We start from the raw sequence: 26603 nt of genomic DNA, 5'->3' as shown, positions 1-26603 counted from the left end.
CTATTTCACAGGTTTTAATGCTTTTTGCCAGCAGAACTAATTACCTGAAACTACCCCGTCTGCATGTCCTCCATAGTGCTGTACAAGTTGGTGGTCAGAGTTGGGTTCCTCCAGATATTTGCTTTTCTTCCTATTTCTTTTCAGGAACCTAACTTATTAACATGGGCCAAGCCAACCTAACATGTCTGCAGAATCAGTTGCTACAAAAAGCACAGGACTGATAGTCCGCATTTCAGTTAGTACTACACGTCATCCACTCCTACAATGTAGGAATCAAGACACTTAAATATCACACTGCTTATTAGGTCAGTAGATCTAGTTTAGTAATCTGGCAAAAGAAAAACAAAGTGCCAGACAGAATCTGCATATGGGTCCCTACATGAAAAGAAAATTTAGAAGGAAAAATCCTGGAACCATATGCGACAAAAAGAATTTCCTCTCATCAGCACAAGCAGCAGAAGGATCCATGGGTCTGCATGTGTTCAGAAATTATGGATAAGCTTTGGACACTGTTGCTGTCAAACTTAATTGCAGACCAGAAGTTGCAACTTCATTATATAACCGAAAGAGAAAGTAATTTGCTGTTCCCAGTCTAAATCTCAGTGAATGTGAAATATTGTGGCATCTGCACCTTTTGGGGGTATATCAGTAACCTGAATAGGAACTAATTCAGAAGTCATTACTTAGGCTCAATGCTTTTCATTAAAAAGCAGGGCTGATCATTAGCAACACGGAGCCCTTCATACTCTAAGATCTTCCATTATTTATTTTAAGCCAGACCTTTGTTTTCTTCTGCTATCAGTTTGCTGTCATCAGAATTACAGTTCAATATGTTTTGCAATAGAAAAAAGGTTGTATATCTCCTGCTTAAAATATCTAACTGAAAGGTGATTTGAATCACTGAAAAGCTGAGGAGTTTATACCAATTTAATTGTAACAACTTCAGTTGAACATAACAACCCAAATTCCTTGCTCTGGAGTTACATCAAGGATGAACTGCGTCACAGGCAGCTTGCTTCTTAGAATCAGAAAGATAGCCGATGAAAAGAGCAGGTGCAATTTAAAAGGGGTTTTAAATTATATCCTATAACACACCACTTACATTACCCATATTGTGCTCACTTAGATGACTAAGTCTATTCTCTAATTACACTGGAGATGATTATAGCTGAGTATAATCTACCTAAGAATTATTAGACTGTCTACAGAATGATTACATACCAGCGACACAGAAATCTTTGATGCTTCCCTTCTGTGTAAGCTGTCATGAACTGCATAAAACAGCAAGGATGAGCGGTTAGAGCATGGTCCTGGGAATCAAGAGAGCCCAGGGTATATGTCGTTCTGCCATAAGCTTGCTGCTCGGCTTTGGATAATTCTTGTAACCTCATGGCAATTAAGTTACCTCATACATGAAATGGGGAGTGCATTTACTCACAGCTGCATCTTTGAAATTTTTGCATGGAGATTGCTGCATAAACAGCAAATACAAAATTATAATAATTAGGACAAAGTCACAATGCTTATCTATTGATTATTTGCTCTTTGTCTTTAATAACATAACAACAGAATTTTTGGATATTTTAAAAATGTTTTTTTTTCTCCTGGAAAAGATGAGTTTCCAACAGGATGAAACATCAAAGAAGGAGAACGGGAAGGACACATCATTTAGAAAAGAGAATTTCAAAGAACCTTTGTTCCTTGTTTTATCTGTGAAAGAGACCAAAAGGCAAGCACAGCAACATAGAGTTTAAGTTACAGTTTATTTTTGTTCTTCTTTAAACACCTCCTTAGTTGGAGATCAAACTGTATTCAGCAGAACTAGTACCCAAAAATCCTCAGGACACTGCAGCACTAATCTTTGATTCATCATTTCCAAAATACTTTCCTCTGCAAGTTCAAGACAGCAGCCATGCAGGCATACAACCGATAGAACTAATTTTCTCAGCAAACAGTGTTTAGAAGGAGAGAAGTTGGCTTAATGCAGACAGCAAAAAAGTCCATCTAAGTGTTGAAATTATACTAAAAAAATGTACTGTGCTAGATGTGGTGAGAGGGTAGTGCAGCCAAGAAAGCCCTTTTGTTGGTATTCATTTTTGTTATTTCAAGCCACCATCTTATTCTTGTTCTCTCTGGTGGAGCACTGATTTGGAGTATCTAAAAATCAGATGAACTCGGGTTGTATGGAACAAATGTACCTGGTCACTGCTAAGTCAGAATTCTAAGCCTGTACCCATAAAGGCATCCCACTAAACATAGATGATTCCTCTTGAGTTATAGGAACAAAAAAACTTCTTACAGAAGAATTAGTAACATTGAAAAACCCTGTGAGACCCTAAGATAATAGTTACACCGTAGGCCAGTAAATTCAACTGATGTCGTAGAACAAATCTGAAGAGCAAAAAGTATCAGTGGTACTTGGGTGTTTTGGGTTTTTTCTATAGTGAGGAGACTGGAGCAGAGTTGGGAGTACTTCTCCCACACTAAAGGTGGCTCTGCCCATAACAAAGAACGAGGGTGGCAGGTACAATATTTTGAGGTGAAGTAAAGGTGTTACCTGCTGGGCTCAGTGAATGTTCAAAATGAAAAAGTTAGAGAAATCCTGGCTGCAGACCCTTTATCCAATTATACCATTGAAGATTAATCTATGGAAATGGTTGCAGCTGTACATAAGATGTCATTGTAGGCACAATGGCAGGCTCAGATGCCGAGCTCTTACTCATGTGCCACAGAAGGTGACTAATTTCTCCATTGCACAAGTGACAGGACAGAACAGAACACAACTGCTTAGTCCGTGTCACAGGGACAGAAGACTGTGCTGCAAGGACTCTGGGCATACTGCAGTTACCCTCGGTGCCTAGAAACCTATCAGCGCTGAACCACACAACTAAGCTGCTCCATTGCCCTTTTAGAAAGGTTGCCTTCTTCTGGAGTAATGATTTGTCAAAAAAGCATCAGTCTCTTGCGTAGTTTTCATAAATTTTGTAGTTTTCCTTGTTTTACTTTACAGTAACCTGTGACAGCATACTTATTTTCATAACTCTAAAAGGTATCACAAGACACGTTTATTATTATCGGCTTATAAATTCTGTGAGCCTGGAGGTTTTTTAGTGTGTTAGAACAGCACCTGTAACAATGAGGCTAAAACACTTGACAATAGCTTAAGACTCATAAACAGTCAAGGCGGGTGGAAGAAGGAACTCAGTCATCCTGAGAAGATAAGCCAGTAATGACAACAAAGAAGCAGAAAATACAGAGACAACAGCATTACTTTCTTATGCAATGATCCTTTTTAATCTTCATGTATGCTTCCATTGTTGTGATGCTGCCTGTACAGAAATGCTTGTAGCAGACCGATGAACTAGAAAAGGCATGCCACTTCCCTCTGCAAGAAATGTGCTATAGTAACTATGTGCTATATTGTTACCCTTATTATATTAAAATTCAAGCATAGTTTTTCTCAGCTTAGCATTATTCATAAAATTGCAACAGCTTGAACATCAATATGTAAGACAAAAACCAGTTCTGGTGTTATATAGGCGATACAGGAGTTCATTAAAATGACTGCGTATCTGAAGCAGCTTTGTATTTTATGTTAGTGTGTCATGTCTGAATAATCTATGTGTAAATTGCTGCAAATTAAATCACAGCACTTAGACAAAAGATTGGACAGTAACACAAGGGACAGAAAATGCCACTACGTGATTTATCAGCCATCTGGTGCAGTGCAAATAGTACTCATTCAGGGGAGGTTACAGTCTTCTGATTAGTTACCACAGCAACAGGTCTGCTGAGTACACTTAAAAAGTTATGCATGTGTCAGCAACCTTTTTTCTCCTCCCATACACATCATACACTGGGGGCTGTGAGCAGTGGCATGTCCTTCCTAGGCTACAGATGTTTTTGCTGCAGCATTTTCCATTATTCTGCTTTTCAGGAGACTTAAAACTTGGCCAGTTTTTTGGGTTTGGGTTTTTTTTTTAAAATATAACTTTGAGTCCTGACTCCAAAAAACCCCTTCAATGATTAAGTCATTTTCCTTATTCATGGAAGTGGCAGGTAGCTGCAGTGACCTCTGATGACAGAAACACTTCAAACTAAAATAAAATAAAGAAGTCCGTTTGGCTCCTGTACTTCCAAAAGGATAGGAAAAATGTATTTTTAAAAATGTCCACAACTGAGTATCTCTGTCATAAAGAGCCCACATTTACATAAATGGCCTTGTCCACCATGTACAAATGGAAAATTGTAGTTAACAGGAAATGGGAAAAATAACAAACCTCAAACTGTATTGTAAGTTTCGTGCTGGTTGCGTGTTATTCCTTACGTACATATTTGAATAAAGAAATCTCAACAATAAATTACCCAGGAGTTTTTAAACTTCCTTATATTTGTTGTGGTTATCAGCCAAGAAAAACCAGATGGTTCGGAGAGCTATCCCCCTGCCTATTTTCTCTGCTATTTCCCCCTGGTGCAAGGGCCCCTGGTGTTTTCTCCAAGCCTGCTTTACCCCCAGGCAGTGGTGTGACAGCAGGAGCCTGGCTGGTGCTGCTCTCCTCTGTCCAGAGGCACCGACACATGCCGGTGTTGCCCTCCGGCAGTTGCCTGCTCCAGAAGCAAGGTGTAAAGGTTCAGAGCCTGCGGAGGTCTGACAGACCGCATTAATTGGTGTCCTAGAGCCCACCTCACCAGCCTGCCTTCACACAGCCCCACCACTGTGTGAATGGCTGGTTCTGGCTGTTTAGAAAGGGTGCTGTGGCGACCTGGACTTGGCTCAGGTTAGCAACATCAGGATCTGGTACCAAATGAATAGCAGCATTGGCCGTTTCTGCTCCATACCTGCTCCCATTGCAGTTCGTGCTCATTTGTCAGCTGCAAGGTGAGCGCCACGTGTCTGGGAGCTTTGCTTCAGACTCAGTTTTGCAAAGGCAGAGCACTGAATTATTTCAGAGTGCAAGTCTACATTGCGATGTCCGTGTGAACACATTAAGCCCAGGTTTTCATCCAACTAATAATAGTGACAATAGCAGCAAGGACACGACAGCACATAAGGGCTGAAATACTGGATGCAAATGAAACTCTTACCTTCTGTTAAAAGGAAGGAACATTGCCAGTCTTACCTCTCTTAGTATTGTGGTCAGTGTTACTAAGAGTCAAATCCAACAGGTCACAATTTTCTTGAAGCTGCAGTTAGTCCATTAGCTATAGCCCTATAGATTCCGTACCCAGACATGGACACAAGGTCACAAAAAACATTTTGCATTGTATTTATGGAATGAAACCCCATTCTCTAAAGGCATATCACAGTGGATTAGAGAGACCAGAGCTAAGCTGTGCTGTTTACTCCCAGAGAGACAGCAGACCAAGCACGCAAAAGGAATAGGTATTACCTAGTTCACTATTCAGGGAAAGAGACAGAAGAGGCAACAGCTTTAAAGAAATTTCAATGGCAATAAATGTAAGAGGACAGGATTGATTTAATGCTTTCAGTCTTGACTCCCAGATGAGGAATCAATTATCCTATGTCATTTAATCTCCTTAAGCAGGTCATGACACAAACTAGAAATCAGAAGCATTGTATCTAATATGAAGAGCAGCTCTTAATGGTAGTTAGCATCAGCCTCAGATTTTTTAGAGGAAAACATAGCTGGGATTTGGGGAGCTCTGAAGAGTTGGCTCCACTAGATTTCTGCAGTCAGATCCTAGTATTTTAAAAGTAGGTTTGTTCATTGTTTACCTAATGGAGATGCAGAGCAGTTATAAGCCAAAAAAAAAAAACCCAAACCAAAAAACCAAAAAAACCCAATCCCTGTGGACAAACTCCTGCCCTCCATCAGGAACATGACCTTCAGAAACCTTGCACAAAATTCCTTACCTGACATGTTGCAAACTATCCTCTATCTTCATGGTAAATTTCTCAGCTAAACCAAGCTCCTACTTTTTTTACATCACCCAAGAGAACAGAAATACCACACAGCTCCTAACTGGTGCAACCCCTAGCTAAACCAGCCTGGTTTTGGAACAGAACCTCCTAGACGGAAGAAATGTGATGCAGGAGGAGGCTTCATCTAAATCCCCTCCAGGCTGGGAGAGCTCATAGTGAAGGTTCTTGTCCCTGTATATACAGATATATAGCTTCCTACTCAGCTTTTCAATTAAATTTCCTGTGTGAAACTATCGACGTAATCAAGCACAAGCATGAAAACAGAAGCAAGATAGCTAAAGAAAGATCCTTATTTTGTCAGAGAGTTGTTTTTCCTACATACCAGGAAAAAACTAGGGCACAGAATGTAAGCATTACGATTAACTTTCAAGAGAGGCTAAAATTATCCAGGATTATACAAATATAAGCAGTTTTTGTTTGGCTTATTTCCTGTTACCAAAAACAATTCAATGTTGAAGACAAATGAAGGGTTTTGGGGTGGTGGGGTTTGGGGTTTTTGTGGGTCTTTTTGCAAAAGCTCTATGATGAGGCCAATGTATTTTTAAGAAGCAAACTCAACATACTTATTCTGAATATTCTTTAATGGACCTTGGAAGTGTAAATTTAAACTTTGTCATAAGAGTAAAAATCCATATAGAAACTGGACGAAGCAGTGATTCCTAATGAAAGTCAGCTCAGGAGCCAGCCTTATTATTTGCAGTACCTACATCAGTGGCTGCCAGTGTTCTTTCTTCCAAGTTAGCAGATGCCAAAGGATCTAGGAAACACAATTTTTTGCATTTCTTGCATCACCCTGCGTACTTCCACTCCCTCTTACCACATTTCCCCTCACTTTGCTCCTTTTCCCGTAATGTCCCAAAGCAATGAGCTCTCCCCATCCTGCCATCTGAATCTGGGATTTCTGGATCAAGGGATAGACCACCTCGTATCTAACAGCAGAAGTGATGGGGTGTGGGGAGCACATACGACAAAGACAATTGTAATTTAAAGGCTGACCTCTACCACCTATTATTACACTGAAGTACTTGGGAAACATGCTATGGATCATTTTAATTCTAAATGTCATGAAGAAGAAACTATGGTAGCAGTTTCTTCAATATGTACTTAACACTGCAATTTTATGACTGTCACATATAGCACTCACAAAACACCTCTATACTGGGGATGTTGCTGGCAGCAGAGACATACGGTACTGAAAAGCAAAGACTTAAGACCTGATAAAGTGATTCCTTCATTTTCAACACTGTTTGCCTTGTCAGTTGATCTCAAAGAAGAAACCTTTAAAAACCATTTCAGACTATAAGCACCATTCCTAAAGCTTTGCCAGAAGCCTTCTTGTGTCATTGCATTGCATATTGAGAATTTTCAAATAAAATGAGCTCTGAAGGCTGCTTCTGTACCTTCAGAAGGCAGCAACCCCCACTGTAATTGCTAGGTAGTGGCTGTGAATGACAGGCTGCAGTTCTAAAAACCATCAGTACATATTTTCCTATGTAACCACAAAACAACAAGAAACGTGTGAAGAAGGCTATAACCTGCAGGAGGAAAGTGGTCTGTTTTGAGCCCTCTCCACTTGAAGAAGTCCTGCGTTCTACAGACACGCAGCGAGGGTTTGTTTCTTCAGGGGAAATACACCTTGCACTTCACATGCAAGCCCGCCAAAACGTTGCCGAGTGCCACTGAAGTTCCAATATTCCTTCTCCCCTCGGGGAACAGGCAGCTGCCTGCCTCTGCTCTCCTGCAGGTAGCTAGCTGGCTCCTGCTGGCACTGCAGCAGTATGCCCTGTGGATTAACAAGCAGATGCAACTGAGGTTAAGACAGGCAGTGCTATTTCTACCTAAGAAATCCCTTCATCTTCACAGAAGGACTTTAACGATAGCAAACGGTAATAAGGTTGAAATGGCTTCTCAAATCTGCTGCTGATTCTGCACTTTTGAAAATTTTTTTTCAGTTCAATTTTAGAAATTTAACAGAGCTACCAAGAAAAGCACTAAGAACAAAAACCATCCACTCATCTGGCATAAACCTACACACAGCACCAAATAAAGCATCTTGGTCCTGCAGCTTTAATACTCTGCTGGCATTAACAAATTAACTACATGTTCACTGGAAGTTATTTTTATGAAATGCTTTAAAAATCCAAGCAGAAGATAACACGTATGTATATTTCACAGCATTCACTGACTCCAAACTCCTCTTTAATACAAAGGAAACAACATTTGGCCATTACTGAAGGCACATATTGGCACCCCATTATTTAAGCTTAACTTTTTATATATTTGGTCAGTAATCTGGGCAAAGTTTTATTTCATGCTTTCATTCCCCAGCCAGATGTTCGGAGAGAACATGTTAAACACTGCAAACAATCATCTAAAACCCTGACAGACCCCAATGCAAGTCTCAGTTCTGCTCTTACCAGCAGTGCACATGCAGTATTTTCCCTTTGGTTGGTTGGGTACCTGCCAGTTTCCACATCCTAGGCAAGACTGCCTTAAGGGTCAACTTCATATCCCATTAGCCGTCCTCAGCTATGCTAACTGCCTAGGCTCCCCATGTAGTCAGTGGAGAAAGACAGGAAACTATTCGATAAGGCATCTATCCCAATACAACATGAACAATATACATGTGATGAGTTGCCCCCAGATGCCTAGTGCTCTGGTGACTGCAGGGGAAATCAAGACACCCAGCACAGAACATGCAAGCAAACTTGGGAGAGCTGAAGTTGGGCAAGCTTAATTTTCATAAGCGATGAGAAAAAAATGCCAATATGCAAAATCATGACTGGTAAGAGGAGCTAAATAGGTAATGATTATTCATTATTTCCTCACAATACAAGAACTGGGACAGGCAAGAAACCTAAAAACAAAAAGGGAAATATTTTCCTACACTGTTCTACTGTGAAACTCACTGCTATAGAACATTATGGAAGCAAAAGTATAAATGGGTTCAAGAGAACTAGATGGCGTCGTTGAGGAAAATGACCTAAAAGTTACTGAAAACAAAATATGTGGCCACAATTCTGTATCACGTAGGCCATCACCCACAAAATGCCAGATGCTGGAAGAAAAAAAACAAAACAAAAACCCCACCACTGCATACCTTCACTCATACTTTTTTTCCCCAAAACAGTCACTATTGACAGCAATCTGTAATGTCCATATGCAGCTGAACTCTGTTTAATAAAGTAGTCTTCTAATACTTACTCGCAACACTAGGTGGCAGGGAAAACAGCTAGCTCATCTACGGCATCGACAACCTTGAATGTAGTCTCACTTGGCAATAGTTAAGATTCATGCGATGCAGCAATTTTGATTTCGTACAACTGGATTTCCTTTGTGTCCCTACGTAGCCTTGAGCAACATTTTTCAAGTAAAATACTGTGTTCAGAGACCCATATGCTAGTGGTGCCAGAACACAGGCTAATTCCTTCCCTGAGATACCTTGCCCTCTCATTTAAGAAACCATGGACAACTGCAAAATGTTTCTTCCGCTCCAGAAACAGTTCAAACAAACACAAAAAGGAGTCAAAATCCTCATGGTCTCCACCTCTGTAAAGACACAGCACCATAACACTTACCTCATGCCTCTATTTTTCTAAAAAGTCACTTTATTATTTAAAATTTACATCACTTGTGTGCTACTTGTGAAAATACTCTAAAGGGGCAATGACAAAACAAGTTCTGCAACTCAGGCAGTTGCAAAGCAGGCAAGCCAATGCATATTGTTGTTCAGGCCATACTGATCCTCCTGTCAGAATGCTCTTCCCCTTCTGCAAATGGGAAAAACTTCAGACTTGTAACATTTTGCTCAAGATGTCCCTCAAAACTTGAGAGGAGAAAGGTATGATTTTTCTTCATAAATGCAAACTCCAAGTTTCAAAACAAATTATGTATACGTAAAGGACACCACCTCTGCACTGCAGCATAACTTGCTATTTTCCACATTACAGGCATTGCCTAGAATGCTGCTGACATTAAAAGTGAAAGTCTGACATTTAACTCCTACTTTGTTGACATAATTTAAAGAAAAATGCAGACAGTTATTGGCATGGTTGGTAATACCTTCCCTTTAGAAGAGCAAAATCAGCACAGGATAGTCATTATTCTCATTCAGCTTTGTATCAGTTTCCCAGCTGTATAAAGAGATGCTGATGCCTTCTAGTACATCTTTTAAAAATCTGCGGGAAAAAAAGCAAGGTCAGCACACTGCTTTTTACGCAGTGACACACAAGAAGGAAGGTCAAGTAATTAAAACACAGACTAGAAGTTATACACAAAGGAGTCACTGAAAGGGATCTTAACACAAACAAATCACAGAATGGCACTGAACTGGATTATGATTTTCACAATGTTTGATAACTGGAAAGTTTGTTTCACTTCTGGAAAAATAAGTTAATATAGAATTTAAAAAACACTCATGTGCAAGTCTTCGCTGCATAAAAGGAGGTACATTTTCATACTTCATAATTGTTTAAAACATTTTTACATAATGAACAGAAATTTTCTTTTATATAAACAAAGAGCATTTCATTGCCAACACCAGGTGCCAACTCCAAAACACAGAATTAAGAGAACAAGAGAACCAGACAGTCTAACTCACTGCCGTTTGTGTCAAAAAAAATTACGCCACCCTTTTCTACAGCTCATCATGCTTGTATGTAAATTCTCTTGCAGATATAAACCCATCACTGTCTTCATCCTCTTTATCAAATATATCTTCAACCAAAGCATCATGCTGGGTGTCATTTACCACTGCTCCATGCTTTTCAAATTCCTTCTTCAAGTAAATTTTCACCTGTTAGACAAAAGGTGAGAGTTAATGTTTTTAGGTTTATGAAAGAATTGATTACTGTAGCCTAAGAGAGGGCCACTCTGTCCAGGATGGTAGTATTAGACAATAGATACCTTCCTCCCTATGCTACTGCCAGAATAATACTTGTCTGACTGATTCTGTAGCCCCGTTCAGTGATGAAAGACTCTTTAGTCATATAAGCGACAGTAAAACTAGCAAATCAGTTGCCATACCTTTATGGTATCTGACTGAAAAATGAGCCAGGAAAACCTGTCATCTGATGTCTATACAGTAAAGTATAAATAGCCAGGCAGAAGTTATTAGCTACCAACTGGTCAGAGACCCAAACAGCTTTTTCACATCCTAGCACTTTGACAAACCAGTAGATGTAACCAGCCACCCCAGATATATACAGAAATCTGTCCACAATCTCAGAGTTTGCTGCTCTAATGGGAACTACATTAATAAAGATTTATTTCTAGACATCTCAAAATTTTGAGGGACAAAGACTCAAGGTGGCTTTTAAACAGACTACTGGAACAGTTATTTACACTAAGCTAGTTACTAATGGTGAGCAGTGGTTTGAACATCAGATTATTTTTATTGAGTTTAAGGTTTAACTATTGAGATCCCAAGTGTTCTAAACTGCAGAGCCTTCTACAAGAATATCAATACCAACATACCCGCCTGGTGAACAGATACCACTTGTATAACAAGAACTGTAACAGCAGACTGTTAACAGCAAGATAAATGGGCCATGTTTCAGGTCTGGTTTATTCATTCCACATTGTGGTATTTGTTAGGGTGATTGCTTACATTTCTAATACACAGACATTGGACACACTGACAGTCTGCTTGATGCACAGTACAAAAGATTAGTCTTTTTGGTCTAGCAAACTGTACCAGCCCCAAATCAAAAAGAACTCAGTGGTTTATCCTAACTTCTCATGGATAACTTTTGCACATTGGAAAAGCAAAATACTGAAAATAAGAGACAAACAGAAGGTGAATAATGCTGAATACATGTCCTTCAGACAGTGAATGCTATGAAACAGGACTGCCCTACAGCAGAATAATTTCTAATACCATTTTATTAGTAAAACCGTAACTGACTCCAAAAAGCCCTGAAGTCTGGTTTTACTTCTAAGATGTTTTACTTCATCCAAGTCTCCCATAAGCATGGGGCACAATGGGTCTCATGCCTACACCTCAGCTTACTGAGGCCGCTTTGGCACCCCCAGTCCAGCAATTCCACTGGGATCCAAGGCTCAGCGTGGTGCAACATAGATGTGCATCCTTGGCTTAGTTTTACCAAGAAAAAAAAAAATCTATTGTTAAGGTGTAAGAAAGTATGACAGCTGAAGCCACACAAGAAAGGCAAAGCACAGACAGGAGCTTAATTGTTGAGCCAGGAATAGTAGTAGTTCAAGAGCATTCAGCAGGAAAGATACCAACACAAAAAGGCATAAAACACCACAGGCAAAAAAAGCAGAGAACTGAAGGCAGCAACATTGAAAGTCATCTCCAGGGAAGAACAGAGACTCACCCTTCCCCACATGACTAACGGCCACCTGGCCAGCAATGGCTTCTTGGGTGTCTTACCATGAGTGATGAGCATATTAGTTCAGTAGTTGTGCTAACAACTCATTAGACGTAGTTACCCATACTGTACATTGCCCAATAAATAACTGCCTTAAGCACTCTTAAATAGTGTGTATTCTGCTTGCAGAGTTGCTTTGTGCACAGTAGTAGCTAAAATGTAACTTGTGTTTAGATACTTCCCTAACAGGATCAAGTTAAGCTTATCTTTCCCTTTCCACTATCCCACCTCGTTAGGTTTGTTCACAGGAAGGGTAACTCACTCACCTCTTGCTTGGACAGTTTCCAGTCATCATTAAGATCCATCTCTTGGAATGACTCATGAGACCTTGGTCCATTCCTAATTTCTAGAAGGTCAATGTTGAAAATCAGTGTGCTCTCAGGTGGAATTTTTCCTGCCCAAAACAGTAAACATGGAGAAAAGTTAAAAACTACATATTTCGTGCCATACAAAAGCTGTATGCATCAGAGCAATGTTCCAGTAATCCTACTACTTTCAAAGCATCCTGCAATTTGAACTAACAAGGATAAGTATCTGTAACAGTGATAACCAACTATTTCAGACTGTAGCCTGGACCCTGAGCACCCCTTACAGCACATATGCAATTTTAGATGCAACTAGTTTTGTTGGAGGCTAGTACATGTTGGTATGAGCTCACATTCAGCCATCCTCATCAAAGGTTTACCAGACAACATTCTTTAATCTTTTTTTCATGGCCAGAGCCAGATAAAAGTGGAAAACGGTGAAGGAGACTGTACAGCCAGCCAGGTTGCAGCTACCGCAACATACAGCCAAGACTGATGGACAGGGTAGCAAGAAGGGAGAGTTCAGTCCTTCTGATACACCATAACCCCACCAGTCTCCAGACTCCTCTCCGCTGCCAACTGACACCTTGTACCTGCTATTCTGCCACTGGAAAAACTCTTCTTGCAGAGAACGACAGAAGTGAAGCAATGCTGTCAGTATCCCATAGCTGCCTCTGGACTGCTGCACAAAGCACTGAGCTATTTCCAAAAACACAGTAGAAACTATATAAACCTGCTCAAAAGACACATGTTGGCATCATGCTATTTTTGATGCAGGTGAACAGACTGATAATTTCCTAATAGTGCCAGAGACCACCACCCCCATGCCACCATGCTTCAAGGATTTCAGTTTATCAGGCATTGGCTTTTACAGTGATGTGATATGCCTTCATGCTGATGGCTGAAGCTACTGTCAAAGACATTTTAGCACATCACTTTGGTCCTTTATATAGAGAGAGGCTGAACAGGACCAAATATATTTCTATATTGGATGGCAGCACCCCAGAAAAATACTCCTGTGCCTTGGGAAGATAGGGGGGAAAAAACTAATCCACATCTACTATTTTGGAGCTATGGTGTTAAATACACCCTGAGCTGCAGCAACAAACAGGCTTGTAGATTTCTGGGATAAATAAATGTGCAGAAACTTCTAGAAATACAGGGCACGGTGGCCTGCTTAGAGTTTGGAACACAGGTAATTTTTCTGAGTGTTACAGAAAAAGGCTTCTGACTCATCATTCAAGTCAGACAGCAAGCAAGGTGGGAGGCTAGTGAAATTACGTGCATTCAGAGGAAAGCATGAAGAAAATTGAATAATTCTGTCTTCAAGGGCATAATTTGAAAATAGCAAAATCATTATGTTCAAACACTTCAAAGTTTCCCTAAAGCAAGTCATTTCTTACAGCAGTTAGTGTTTACTTGTTCAACCTTCTTGCACTAAACACAGAGGTGAGGCTTGCAAATCTTTGAAGAACAACTGTAGTGCTTCACATATTAATCAAGGCAATTAGGCCTGTGACGACTATGTGAGCACTGCAGCATTTAATTATCTTTTTGTGGAAAAATTTACAGTTGTGCCCTGCATACAGTCAATTAACTGACCACCACAAGTTTCCTGTTCTCTACTAGAAATGTGATTTCTTCTAATACTATCTCTTGAACCCCAAACTAAGGCTTCTAGAAAAATACACTTTAAAAGGATACTTTCAAGAAAGGAGGGTATGGAGTATGCTGTATGTATAGAGTACTACTTAGCCTACGTTCAGCCCTACTTGCCAGAAGATACAGACATGCAAACACTCATCACTCCTAGAACAGTCTCTGATTAATGGGAGAGGACAGTAGCAGGAAGGACTATATGTTCCAAGACATTTATCCTTTCTGCTTTGAAACCCTGCATTACTTTAGGTCATTTGTGATAACTGTTGTCATGACAAAAATATTCGTAATAATGGCTCAAAAAAAGTTAACTAAAACAAACCCCATAAAGCAGAAAAGTAACCTTCCTGCATCATTCAAGCTGTCACTCAGTTAACTTCAAATTCCAGATCTGGCCCTCCCATTAAAATAGAAATCTGGAACATTTGAAAGGAAAACCCCCAAAACACCATCAGTAGTAGACAGGTTGAGAAAACACTACAAAAAATGCTTTCATCTGTCTGTACACCATTCAACACATTTGCAGTAGGTGTAAACATGACTGCCCATGTACCTGCATATCTTACTGTGGATAACAGGGACCACTTCCCAAATCAAAAATAACCAAAAGAGGGAAACAATTAAGTGTCCCTGCATGAAGAAATAAACAGTGACTTTTCACTCTATCAGCTTCAAACTGGTTGGGTAGCAGTACAGGGAGTTTCTTAAGGTTCTAAAAGAAACCTGCAAGCAAGAATGAGGCTTGCACATGCACATTCATGAAGTATTGCCACAAACACAGATGCAACAGCCAAAAAGCCAACTGTTACCTAAGCAACCACTTCCAGCTTGACTGTAAAAAGAAGGGAGGGGGAAGAAAAAAAAAAAAAAAAAAAGGCAGGGCACTGTTGAGCACAGCACTAACAGAAAAGACAAGACACTCAGAACATACAGTACAGAAGCTACCATCAATTCCTGTTTTTTTCCTACATTCACCACATAACCATTTAATGGTTATTTCTGCAGAAAACAAATTTGTGAGAAAAGAGCACCTGCCTCCATAAATTTTTCTTATTTAATGGAATCAGCCTGGAAAGCTTGCTAACCTCTTAGGCCAAGAATAACAGTAAAATACAGCGATTAAAAACAATTAAAGTAAGGGAAGGACTTCAGGTGTTTTACCTTTCCCTTCTTTTCCATAAGCAAGGGCTGGTGGAATAGTTAGCTTCCGCTTCTCTCCCACACACATGTCCTTCAAACCTTTGTCCCAGCCTTTGATAGCTTCCCTTATGCCAAGTGTAAACCACATAGGTTGACCATTGTTATGCTTGTGACTGGAAAAGAACGGAATAAAACACTTAGTCTTTAGACAGCAAGTTCCTAAGAGGCACATGGAACAGATGGAATATGCTCACAGCATAGATACATAATTAAAAACACACCACTATTTGGCACCTTGGCATTTCTTAAATGCAAGGCCTAGACTTCGGAAATCTTTAAAACTTATGTCTTGCATGACAAGGTTCCTTAAGAAGCAGAAAGAAATAGAACAGCTACATGGTGTGTTTATGACAACACTGAGCAACCTGTATCTCCACCTTCACTTCCCTGATCATCTATTTCCACTTTGAAACTGAACAGACTAGAAAGGCATTTCTACTTAAAAATCTACGATCAAGGCCATGCATATTTTTTGGTAAATTGCAAATCAAAAACCAGCTTGGTCATGATTACAATATACCTTTTAACATGCTTAGAAGAATCAGCCACGTCTCTTCCAAAAAAGCCATTGGGGAAAAAAACCCAAACAACTACACAACAGATAGTCTGGAAAAACAGAAACAAATGCATGCAAAACATTCAAGTTTAAAATAGGCAGACAAGCCCCTTTTCCAATTTAACCAGGTGGTATACCAGGACTACCTTCACTCTACTGACAGACACAGAATTTTACAAGCTCGATGTACTAGTCATGCAGGAAAGGTGCTTAACAAGAAAACAGAGCACTTACAGAAGTTAGTCAGCAGCAAAAACTCAAGAGTGTCACTAGAGCTCCTTTTAGAGAGGCAGGTTAACTATAAGAGAAAATTAGCGAGATTTTAGTTTAAGTCATCTGCAAGAGTACAAACATGCAAGACAGTGTCTTTTAAAAAAAATAAGTTCCACAAAAGTAGACTTCAGACATAGCCTACAGATACTTGAGCATTTTGCTGTCTCCCACTATTAACACCTCGTTGATGTTTTACAGGAAAGACAACATTAGCAAGTCGTTGCAGGCTCTCAGCAGGACTCCCTCGAATTTCTGGCTCTTCCTCCTACTTGCATTACTGTGGCTCTGGTATGTTGATTTGTCTGGTCGGGGGCAGGTGAAGAATATGCCGTTTCAGTAATGAAAAGATGTCATTGTGCTGCTAGTAGTGGAAGGATATATATATAACTTTTTTTTTTTTTTTAAAAATTAGAGGCAGGCTTCTCCCCTAGAAACCAGACAGAAATTCGTGCATAGCAGAAGACTTGTTAAACCGCTGAGATCACACACCCGTGTTTAAATCGGAGAAGAGGATGCGCAACATCCCCATCTTTTAACAAATGCCACATGGCTCTACTTTCTACAGACTAACCAGAAAACAAAAGCTAAATAAGGTTTATTTTATAGCCTCGATCTGGCAAAGGGAAAAGAGAGGAGCTTTACTGTTGGCGTTCATCTTAAATAGCATTACGAGTCAGTACTCCCTAAACTGTCAAAGTATAAAGGCAAACTACCTGAAAATAGGTGGCGGCGGAAAGGGTCCCACTAACACATTTGTGCAGCGTTATTTAAGCTATTTTAATTCAATAAAAAATAAAATCTAGGGCATGCTATGACCATGCATGCATTGCTTTTGTTTCCTTGCACACAGGTAAACGCAAGTTCTGGGCGTTTTGGGAAGAAGGAGCAATTGTAAAAATAAATTAAAAAAACCGCCCGTCCTCAACAAAACACCCCTCACAGAGCTATGTTGCAGCTGGATTACGGGCCGCTGTGAGGGGTCCGGATTCAGGAAAGCACAGCCAGAAGAGATCACCTACACTGAAATACATAAAAAGATACATAGAGAGAGATATTATCGATTTCCCCTCGAAGGCGAGCCGCCCGGGGCGAGCTACTTACGTGGAGTGAAACATGGAGCCGTCCCTCTCCAAGTAGCCCTCGTAGTGAACCAGCATCATGTCCCCCCACTTAGTTCTCCTGTGACAGAGGAACGGCTTCTGCAGCACCTCCACCTTCACGTCAGCCGCGGGGATCAGCGCCGCGGCCGCGCAGCCCAGCGCCGCGCCCAGCAGGGCGGCCCGCAGCAGCGCCGCCGCCGCCGCCATCACCGCCCCACAGCCAGGGCCCCGCGGCGCCCACCTCACCGCCGCCGGGCCACCATCCCGCACCCCTCGCCTACGAGCCTAGCGGCGCGGCTCCCCGCGGCGGCGGCGGCCAGGGCAGAGCAGAGCAGGGCAGGGCAGGGCACAGCCCGCTGCGCGGCCCCCCTCACCCGCCCAGCAGACGTGGCAACGGCCCTCACAGCTGGCAGACCCCGAATTCCGACGGTCCAGGCCCGGGGGCGCGACCTCTGATTGGCTCGCCTCAGAGCGAGCCCAGAAGAAGCAGCCGCCCATTGGGACACGCCCATGTCCGTCCTTCAGCGTGCCCAATCGGCAGCAGAGCTCCGTGGGAGGGGCGCTGAGTGATGGGCGGGCGTCGGCGCTCCGGGAAGCGAACGTTAGCGAGAGGGGGAGCCCCGCGGAGCGCTCACACAATAGAGCCGGCTCCTGCCGGCCGCCGATTGGGCGGCGCTCTCACGGAAGGCGCATTTCGATTGGCTGCGGAAGGCCACCTGCTTTGGGCGCTCTGCTCCTGATCCCCCCCTCCTGTCTCCTGCTGATCACGTGGGTTGCGATTCCTAGAACCGCTTGCGCTTCCGTAGCGCTGCGGGGCCGTTCTTCGGGTGCCCGGCAGCGGCGCGATCTGCGTTAGGAGCGTGGCGGCGGTGGGCAGGCTCGGCGGTGGGGGCCGGGCCGGGCAGGGCCGGGCCGGGCGGGCGGCGCCCCGCTATGGCCCTGGGTGCCGGCGGCGCGGCGGGGCGCGGGGGGCGGCGGCGGCGGCGGGCGGCGTGACTCCGCCGGGAGGCGGCCGCGCTGCATGGGGGCGGGGGCCGGCCGCCATGGAGGGTGTGCTGTACAAGTGGACCAACTACCTGAGTGGTGAGTTGCTGCCAGTCCTCAGCCTCTGCGCGGAGCGGGCTTCCCTAGCGGGGCGGGTCCCATTATCTTCTTCTGTACAGAGATATCTATCTATCTATCTATATATATATATGTATTCACTGAGTCTGGGTCAGCGCTGCCCCCTGACCCCGCCGTGCAGGGGACCAGCTCCGGCTCACCCTGGTTTCCAGCTGTGCTGTCACACGTTGTCACCCGTCTAGCGCTGGAGGAGGCGTTTAACCCACTTGTGGGTGCCAGCGCTCGTCTGGGGTGTCCCTTGCCCTCCCTGGGGTTGTGGGTCAGAGTTTGGGATTATTTTGGATGTGTTAGGTCCTACTCGCCAGCGAACTTCCCCGTTCCGTACGGCCCTGTGAAACTTTTACTGAGTCGCTTCGTGGAGTCAGGGGAATCCCAGGCCTGGGAGGAAGAGGTGTCGGCATTAAATGACACTTGGGGTAGCTGGATGAATATGCATGCAAAAAAAAGAAGGGAAAAAAAAAGGGGGGGGAGGGACGGGACGGGACGATGACTGTCCTGCTAGTGCTAGGCCCAGAATTTAATTTTTTGTTGTTCCCGTGCTGTGGGAGGTTTGACTTTCGTAGCAGACTGGGAGCAGCCGTGCGTGGCCAGGGTTTGCTCAGCGGAGGTTAAAGGTGGTGGGGTCAGAAACTCTGCGGGGGCGGGGAGGGTCCGGGTGTTCCCGGCGAGTGTTCCTGGGGGGTGACCACCGCCTGACACGTTAGAGTCGGGGGTGGCTTGTCATTTGGGGTGCGTGGATGGGGTCTTGCCTGGTGCAAACCTCTCCCTCGTTTGTTGAAACAATTTGGAAATTTGATGGTCAGAGAAAAACAACCACGACCTTGACATTGCCAGGTGCAAGTTTTGCTGGGGAGTGTAGGCAGGAGGGCTGCCTTCCTGCTTGAATTTTTTTCAGAGGCTGGAACAGCTGCACCTCTCTGGTTACTTGGGAAAGTGTGGGAAATCAAAATTAAACAAAGAAAAAGCTGAAGCACAAGCAAGTAATGAATTCATGTGGCAGGGGGATGGGGGGGGAGTGGTGCATGAAGCTGGATTTATTTGTGTGCAGGAAGATTGCTGCGGCTTTTCCCCTTTAGGCGATAGGTGTTCTGAGAGGGGAATCAAAAATTGTTAGGTCTCAGTGAATAGGCATGGATTTATTTATTGCGTTTTTTTAATTACTTGTGAATGCTCTTGGATTATGGAGTGTGTGGCAGTAGGAGCGGCCATGCTTGGCTTTTGCATTTGCATACCAAAACTTGGGCAGTGTTATTAGTCCTTTCCCCATAATAAAAATATACATGGTTCAGTCAATCTAAAGTTTTATGTGTTTGTTTTTCTTTGCATTGCTTAGATGCTGGGGTGTATTTGGAACCCCTGCGCTTGCTTTCATGCAGTGAGATGTGGGGAGAGAGTGTCTGTGGGAACCAGTGTGTGTGTAGACGACTGACTGGCGTTTGGCATTGTAGCATTTGTGCCTGAGTGTGCATGTGGTAGGATCAGCTGGACTTGTCTTCTGTTTTGATGGTAAGATGAAGATTAAGAACCAGAAATATTCCAGTTCCATCAAAATCAATTAATATTTTTTTCTAGCCACACTGATATGCACTTTCAACCAAATGACCCTTCATGAAGAAGGATGACACTTTGCAAACCTCAGTCTAAGTGAATGCAGACTGAAGGAATCTCTTTTCCTTGGATGTGTGAGATCTGCCCCAGCTGAAAACTAGATGACTTTTTGTTCTCAATAGAGAGAAAATCAGTGATGGAGGATTGAAGCATCTCTCTGATTTCTTTGCTGAAACTGGAGTCTGCTAGTAAGTGTTGTGGTCAAGGTCACTCCGTGCCTTTTCTTAGGTTGTAGAAGGCCTGTCTGGTGTGTGTTTCCTAACAGTAAATTTGCTGTTCTGCAAGCTAACTAGGCTTACATGTGCTTTCTTTTGGCATACAATGAAGACTTCCTACCCTGAAGCCATTAAGTTATAAATTTATGTGATGATGCAAAAAAAAAAAAAAAATCATGCTGGAATGTGGCATTTGTGGTAACAGTAGCACAGATAGGAAAGCCTCCTGTCGGGGATTAAGGGAAGCAAGAGGATTCAACCAGTCATCCAGAACAGTGTTTCTGTCAGTATTCTGCCACCAATATGCTTTTCCTCTTGCTCAAGGTTAACTGATCTGGTGTTGCATAGTGTAAATGATGTATGCAAAAAGTAGCGAAAGTGTATGTCATCTCTGTATGTCGGTGTATGCCTGTGTTAGTGCTGATGGAAACATACACTGCAGGTATCTTACACCCTTTCCTCCTTGTAATGAGGAACACACCTTTGCTTCACACAGAGAGGAGATAAGGCATTCACCAAAGAACAAGCTTAAAACTAGAAAAGGAGAACTGCTTTCCCTTCTTGCTGTGAGAGGAGCTGATGGAGTTTGTTGGTAATCGAGCCTTTTCTGGGAATTTTGGTTTTATAATGTCTTCTGTCATCACCATCATGAGAGGTCAAGTCCACATCAACCCATTTCCTCCTGGCCCTTGGGCAGGGAGCTAGATCTGTGTTGCAAATTGCATAGTTATTGACAGCAAGAACATTTCAGAAGTAGGAAACAAGTTTGGCTTTCTGTGGGCAAAGGTCAGAAAGCACAGCATGATTGCCAGCAACTGAAAGACAGATTAGCTTGCCTTACTGCTCAAACAAGTCATCTTGTTTTGTAATAAATGCACTTGTTTGCTTTATATAGATTAGGATAAATTGAATTAGTGTTACTTTGTTTCTGCTTGGAGATAGGGTTTTTCCTCTGGTGTGAAGTGTGCCAACTTTGGATCTGATACACATGCACACAGGTCTAGCTGATGAAACTCTATTTGGGATCTTGTGTTTGCAATAAGCGTGTCCTGAGATTGCTCTTTTTTATGCTCCTCCCACTAAACTGGTTAAAACCTTAAGGGAGCAGGGAACTTTGCAAGCAGAACTATCGCTGACATATAAAGTGTGATAGCACTTTTTCACTTGGGCAAATATATGATGCCTCTGCAAACTTCAAATTCTTAATCCTCAAAACCCAGAGCTGGGTGACTTAAATCATGCAGGTGTGTATGTTGGCCTCAGCTGAGCCTACTGTCAAAGTGCATAACTTGATTTGAAAAAATTTCTAGATTTCATCCTTTGCCAAAACTCTCTGTCTGATGTTAGCCTTACTTGGTAAAGGTTGTGGAGGCTAGGAATGGGCTTACAGCGTGGATAAAGGGAGTATAACTCTTTTTTCAGTACTACTTATTGTAGTAAGCAGTTGTGGTGATAAATGTGTCACCCTATACCTTCCGTATAGCTCCTTGGTCTGTTGTCCTGCTGCTGCCTGTGGTCCTGGCTGAGCATAAAGCATTCTGGTGTGGACAGCATCAAAGCCAGATCCTGGCTGCAGTGTTGTAGCAGGACTGTTCTCAAACTGGGGGATGCTGCTTGCAGGATAGAGAAAGGAGAGAGCAGAGGTGAACTGCACATGGAGGCTGCTCTTTGCTGTTTGGAAACTGTCTCCCACAGGACTCTCCGACTGAACTCAAGCTGCAATTTACACTCTTTGTTTAGCATACCTTCTGATTAATAAAAGAAATTTCTTTAGTCTTTGGAGACTGCCTTGTAAAAATCATCTGTGATTTTGATTTCTCACCAGGTTTATAGAATGAGTAAGCTATTGCTTACCCACAGGGAAACAGAACATGGAGTTGGGGAATGCCTTCCTTCGGTGGTGTGTGTGAGAGCTTGGTGCTTTCAAGTTGATTTTTTTTTTCCTGCTGAAATTCAATTCAGTTGAGATCTTCAGTGTAGAAACTCCTTACCTGGGATCACTGGCCACAGGCAGGAAAGCCGCTAACTCTGGAAGAGGTGGTATGTATCAGCTGTTGGCTTGGGGATCAAAGGCAGCTTCATCATTAGAAAGAAAAATGATGACTGCCTCCACTGACTTGCCTGGTATTAGTTATGTGCTTCATGAAATGGCTTTGATCACGTTTTTTCACAAAGCTAAGCTTTTCCTGGTATTTAAATATTCACTTCCTTAATTGTGCTGAGTAACTGTAACCCTAACTAATTAATCTTCCTCAAGGCATGTCAGCCTCGCATTCATGCCATCACTAGTGATGCTGCATCATACCACATACCATAGTTAGCTCTCCCCATCCTCCTGTATGTAATCATCCACTCCCATTTTATTGTTGTGCTCTGAATTCTTTTCGATTTATCCCGACATGCCAAGAGCCAGCACCGAGCAGTAAATTTCAGCTTTCACATAAAACTTTAAATTACTCTTGTCTCTAATGATTCAGAATTCCTTGACAAACCTGGGGGAGAGCTCAAGAAAATGTGAAAGAGCATTAGCTTTTATAGCTTGAATCCAGATGCACGTGATACTGCTTAGAGTGAGTCTTTGTTTTGGGAGTTTAACTGAAGAAATCTGACCTTTTAGGATGGGAGACATGTACGCTTCCAGTTGATATCAAGCTCTGGAAATAAGGTCCTCTGTTTCCAGAGATGGAGGAAGTAATTGAAAACTTCACATTTAGATAAACATTTGGTTCTAAAAAGCTTTTTTTTTTTTAATCATTTTTTCCCTTTTTAACCTCTGGGTATGGTCCAAGTTCTATGTGTAAGATTAGAAGTCTGGCTTTTGTGGTGGTGGACCTAGACAGCTGAGGTTTCTGTTGCCTGCAGGGCAATGGTCTGCCCAGTATTACTGACTGTAGCTGCTCACAGAGACCAGGTGTTGGTTTAGATGGATGACCAAATCTCACCCAGTTCTGTCTACACTTTTGACCCAGGATGCTTCAGGGACTAGTAAGTTAATTCTCGTTGGATGTTGCATAATTACGTTTGTGTGGTTTGACCTTCTTTCTCATGTCTCTCCCCCCCCCCCCCCCCCCCCCCCGTTTTATTTCACACAGCAATCTTGCTTTTGTCATACCTTTTTGGAATTGAGTAATGTGCTCGCAGCAGAAAAGTTTGATGAGGCTGCAGGAATGGAAATCAGTGTCCCCTCTCTCCTCTGTAGGTGTTAGAGCAATGCTGCAGAGCCTACGCGGTGCAGCATTCCCTGCCAGGTATGCTGCAGTACCGGTGCCTCTGCATTCAGTCCTTTGGCACTGAAATAAATAAGTGATCACAGGGAACGCCTGGGTAGGACAGAAGTGGAAGGTGTGGCAGAATGACGATGAAGAGATACCACCACGTGGTCATACATAAATTCATTGTGTTGGCTCCGTCTGGCCTGATAACCACCTCAGGGGTCAGAGAGAGGAGCTGCTAGTTTGCTGAGGCTGAGAAGTATAAACGGAGGAGGGAAACTCCCGGGAGCTTTGAATGACTTGAATTAGCGTGTCTGAGCAGTGGCCTGGAATACTAAACTTTTGCCTCTCTGCCCTTCACCCTTTCACTGTGTCCCCTTCAAAAATGCCTGACTGCTGGTACATTGTACTCTCCATGCCTTGGCTGGTCACTGGCATAAAATCGTTTGGAAACAAACCCAGTTGCCCTGTAACAGCAGGTTGCTTTTTCAATGCTGCTAGCACTGCACTAACAGTTGTGATTGAAATGAGGGTGGAGTTTTTCGGACTCCTGCCAGAAAAATAATTTGGGAGAGGGTCACTGTGTTAAAGCTGGTTCCAGCTGTTGCTTGCTTCACTTGAACCTCTAGTGTCCCTCAAATGACTGCTTTAAAATGTGATACCATTGTTGAAGTGCTAAATCTGTTAACTTCATTACCTTTAGGGGCTTTTGGTATTGATTCCTGCTGTTAATGTGCACATAATCAGAGTAAAATTGCAATATGGGCATTCCTAGAAGCTGCTCTCTAGGTGAGAGGATAGTAGCTCAGAGGAGAGGCGTGAATTGTCACGCACTCTTGTCTGCCTTTCTGCTGTCCCTCATGGATACACACTGGATTTTTATCCTGTCAAGTTGTTTCACTACAGAATTAAGGCTGCAAAATGTGTTCCAGTGCCTGAGATTGCTCTTCCCAAATTACTGGGTAGCCTTAGGAGGCTGGAAAAAGCGGGCAGCAGTTTTGGGTACAAATTCCTTATGTCAAGATAACCCTTTAACTGTATTACTTCTGTTTGTTGTATGAGAAAAAAGGGGGAAAGTTTCAAGTTTGGTCTATGTAAGATACTCTTTTGCTAAATGCTTTTCCTGCCTAGAAACCTGGCAGTGACTGACAGCATGAAACATGCGGCCACCTGAACTGAACTTAGTCACGCAATCAGTTGTTAAGAACTGGATTGTAAGATTTAGTTTGGTTCCCCAATAGCTGAGGTTTCAAGTGCTCTGTGATCTTGAAAACGAGTGTTTCGTCTGTTTGTGACGTGGAGATTTCCATAGCCTTAATTTCCCCAGGAAATCCTCATCCATTGGACATTAGTGCGTTAAGACCAGCAGTGGGCCAGTATGAAACACGTGTGTTTTATGGGTGAGAAGACACAGGGAGGTTAATGCAGAAATCAGGTTTTTTTTCAGCACGGTCCGTGGCAGCTCAGCAGTCTTCTTTCTAAACTGGAAATAAGATCTCTTGACTCGGTCCTGTGTTTTGGCTGTTAGATGCATCCTCTAACTGGAGAATATGACTTCCCTTGTAACTGGGAGGCAGGTGTTTTGTGGTCACAGTTGCACGAGGGGAAGGTGCTGTCTTCTGGCCAACAGCTGCTACATCAACAACCAGGAGCAGGCTGGGTTTTAGCAAAGGTGCGAACCTGATGGCATTCATAGACTTTCATCAGCACTGGCAACTGAGGAAGGACATATATTGGATATTCTCTTGTGTTTTGCAAGACACCAGCGCTGTCTTGGTCCCATCTGAGCTGAGTTTTCAGCAGTTCTCATCCAGCTATCAGTTGTTGACACAGCGCTGGGCAGAAGCTGTGGTTCTTCTGCCCTTGGGTGCTGGGAGGTAAAGCGGTAGGTGGTGGTATGGTGAACACATGGCATGGCTTTGCTCACGGTGGGGTAAAAAGGTGGATGTTGCTTGTTCTTGCTGCAAGATGTCTCTGACTATCAGAGCAGCCACTCTGGGACTCTCTTGCAACCCTGCACAGAAAAGCAGGGATCTGCCCCTGCTCTGCCACCTGCAACTAAGTCTTGGGTCTTGCCCGTGATATTAGCAGTAGGGATGTGATGAAGGCTTTAATTCCTCCTATTAGAAGGGTGTTGCCATAACATGGAAATTTCAAAATTATCTCCTATCTGCACTCAAAATCTGAATTAAGGTCAAAGAAGTCCAAGGACTATCTATTGCATAAGTTTTTGCAAAGACCTGTATTGAAGCTCAAGAAATTAAGGAGCATAAAGTATTACATAATTCTAGTGGAAAGCAAGCAATAATAAAAACTTGGGTGTCTGGCCTTTGTGCCTTTTAGAAATGCAACTGGAACTGGCATCTCTTAATTGCAGCTTGTTTTCCAGGTCATCAGTTTGACTTTTTGAATATGTAATTCTCCCAGATGGTTTGGCTTTGTGGATGTCTGACATGATCTACATGTCTTCAAATGTGGGGTTTTTTTTCTTCTTCAGGCTTGGCACTTTGGAATGAATGCTGTCTGGAGTCTGAGTTGTGTAACATTAAAGTTTGAAATATGTCCAAATTTCAACTCTGATAACTCAAGAAATGTCAAGTTTGCTCAGTGACAGCTGCATCCAGACTTCCTGAAGTGTAATGGTGGAAGTAGGCAGATCTTTCAGGCTGTGGAAACTTCTGGAGAAATACTGAATCCTTAACAGGCACAGATTGCTTAAATATCTGTTTCTTTAGTGGACAATATCAGATCTTCCAGGTACTGCAGGTACAAACTTTTAAGTTTCATGCAGGAGTGCAATATGTATTAGGACCTTAACCAGTGCCTGTGAAGTTGTCTGGAATCTCTTCACTTAATTCTATGGCTGAGACCTTAAGCTACTACTCACTTTTATTGTGCTTTGCATTTTATAGCCTTTTTATATATATATATATATATATATATATCTCTCTCTATATCTATCTTTCCCCAGCAAGGTCAATTTTTACTCTTAATGGCTCTGTGCCTCTAAAATGAGC

At 42.7% G+C, this 26603-nt stretch overlaps 2 protein-coding genes across 4 annotated transcripts in view; one reads left to right on the top strand and one right to left on the bottom strand.

Annotated features, from left to right (window-relative positions):
• Nucleotides 1–1744: 1744 nt before the first annotated feature.
• Nucleotides 1745–17875, bottom strand: FKBP14 (FKBP prolyl isomerase 14). Of its 3 annotated transcripts, none has more exons than XR_005932086.1 (5): nucleotides 17431–17875; nucleotides 15462–15613; nucleotides 12603–12730; nucleotides 4840–10739; nucleotides 1745–3385 (listed from the first exon to the last, which is right to left on the bottom strand). XR_005932086.1 is itself a non-coding variant. In XM_030009568.2 (4 exons), the coding sequence occupies exons 1-4, from the start codon at nucleotides 17634–17636 to the stop codon at nucleotides 10581–10583; spliced, it is 645 nt and encodes a 214-aa protein (XP_029865428.1). In that variant the 5' UTR covers nucleotides 17637–17875; the 3' UTR covers nucleotides 1745–10580. The 3 variants fall into 3 exon arrangements, 1 of the variants encoding a protein (XP_029865428.1); XR_005932085.1 differs by having other exon boundaries at nucleotides 1745–5008; nucleotides 5121–10739; XM_030009568.2 differs by having other exon boundaries at nucleotides 1745–10739.
• Nucleotides 17876–18430: 555 nt separating this feature from the next.
• Nucleotides 18431–26603, top strand: part of PLEKHA8 (pleckstrin homology domain containing A8) — a 32889-nt gene continuing 24716 nt past the window's right edge. Inside the window, exons 1-2 of the mRNA XM_041122467.1 lie at nucleotides 18431–18512; nucleotides 26084–26352. The gene's annotated coding sequence lies outside the window, so the exon portion shown is untranslated. The remainder of the gene's footprint in view (nucleotides 18513–26083; nucleotides 26353–26603) is intronic.

This window comes from Aquila chrysaetos, chromosome 3, assembly GCF_900496995.4.
Source record: "Aquila chrysaetos chrysaetos chromosome 3, bAquChr1.4, whole genome shotgun sequence".
Lineage (NCBI taxonomy): Eukaryota > Metazoa > Chordata > Aves > Accipitriformes > Accipitridae > Aquila > Aquila chrysaetos.
This window is presented reverse-complemented; position numbering and strand designations above follow the sequence as displayed.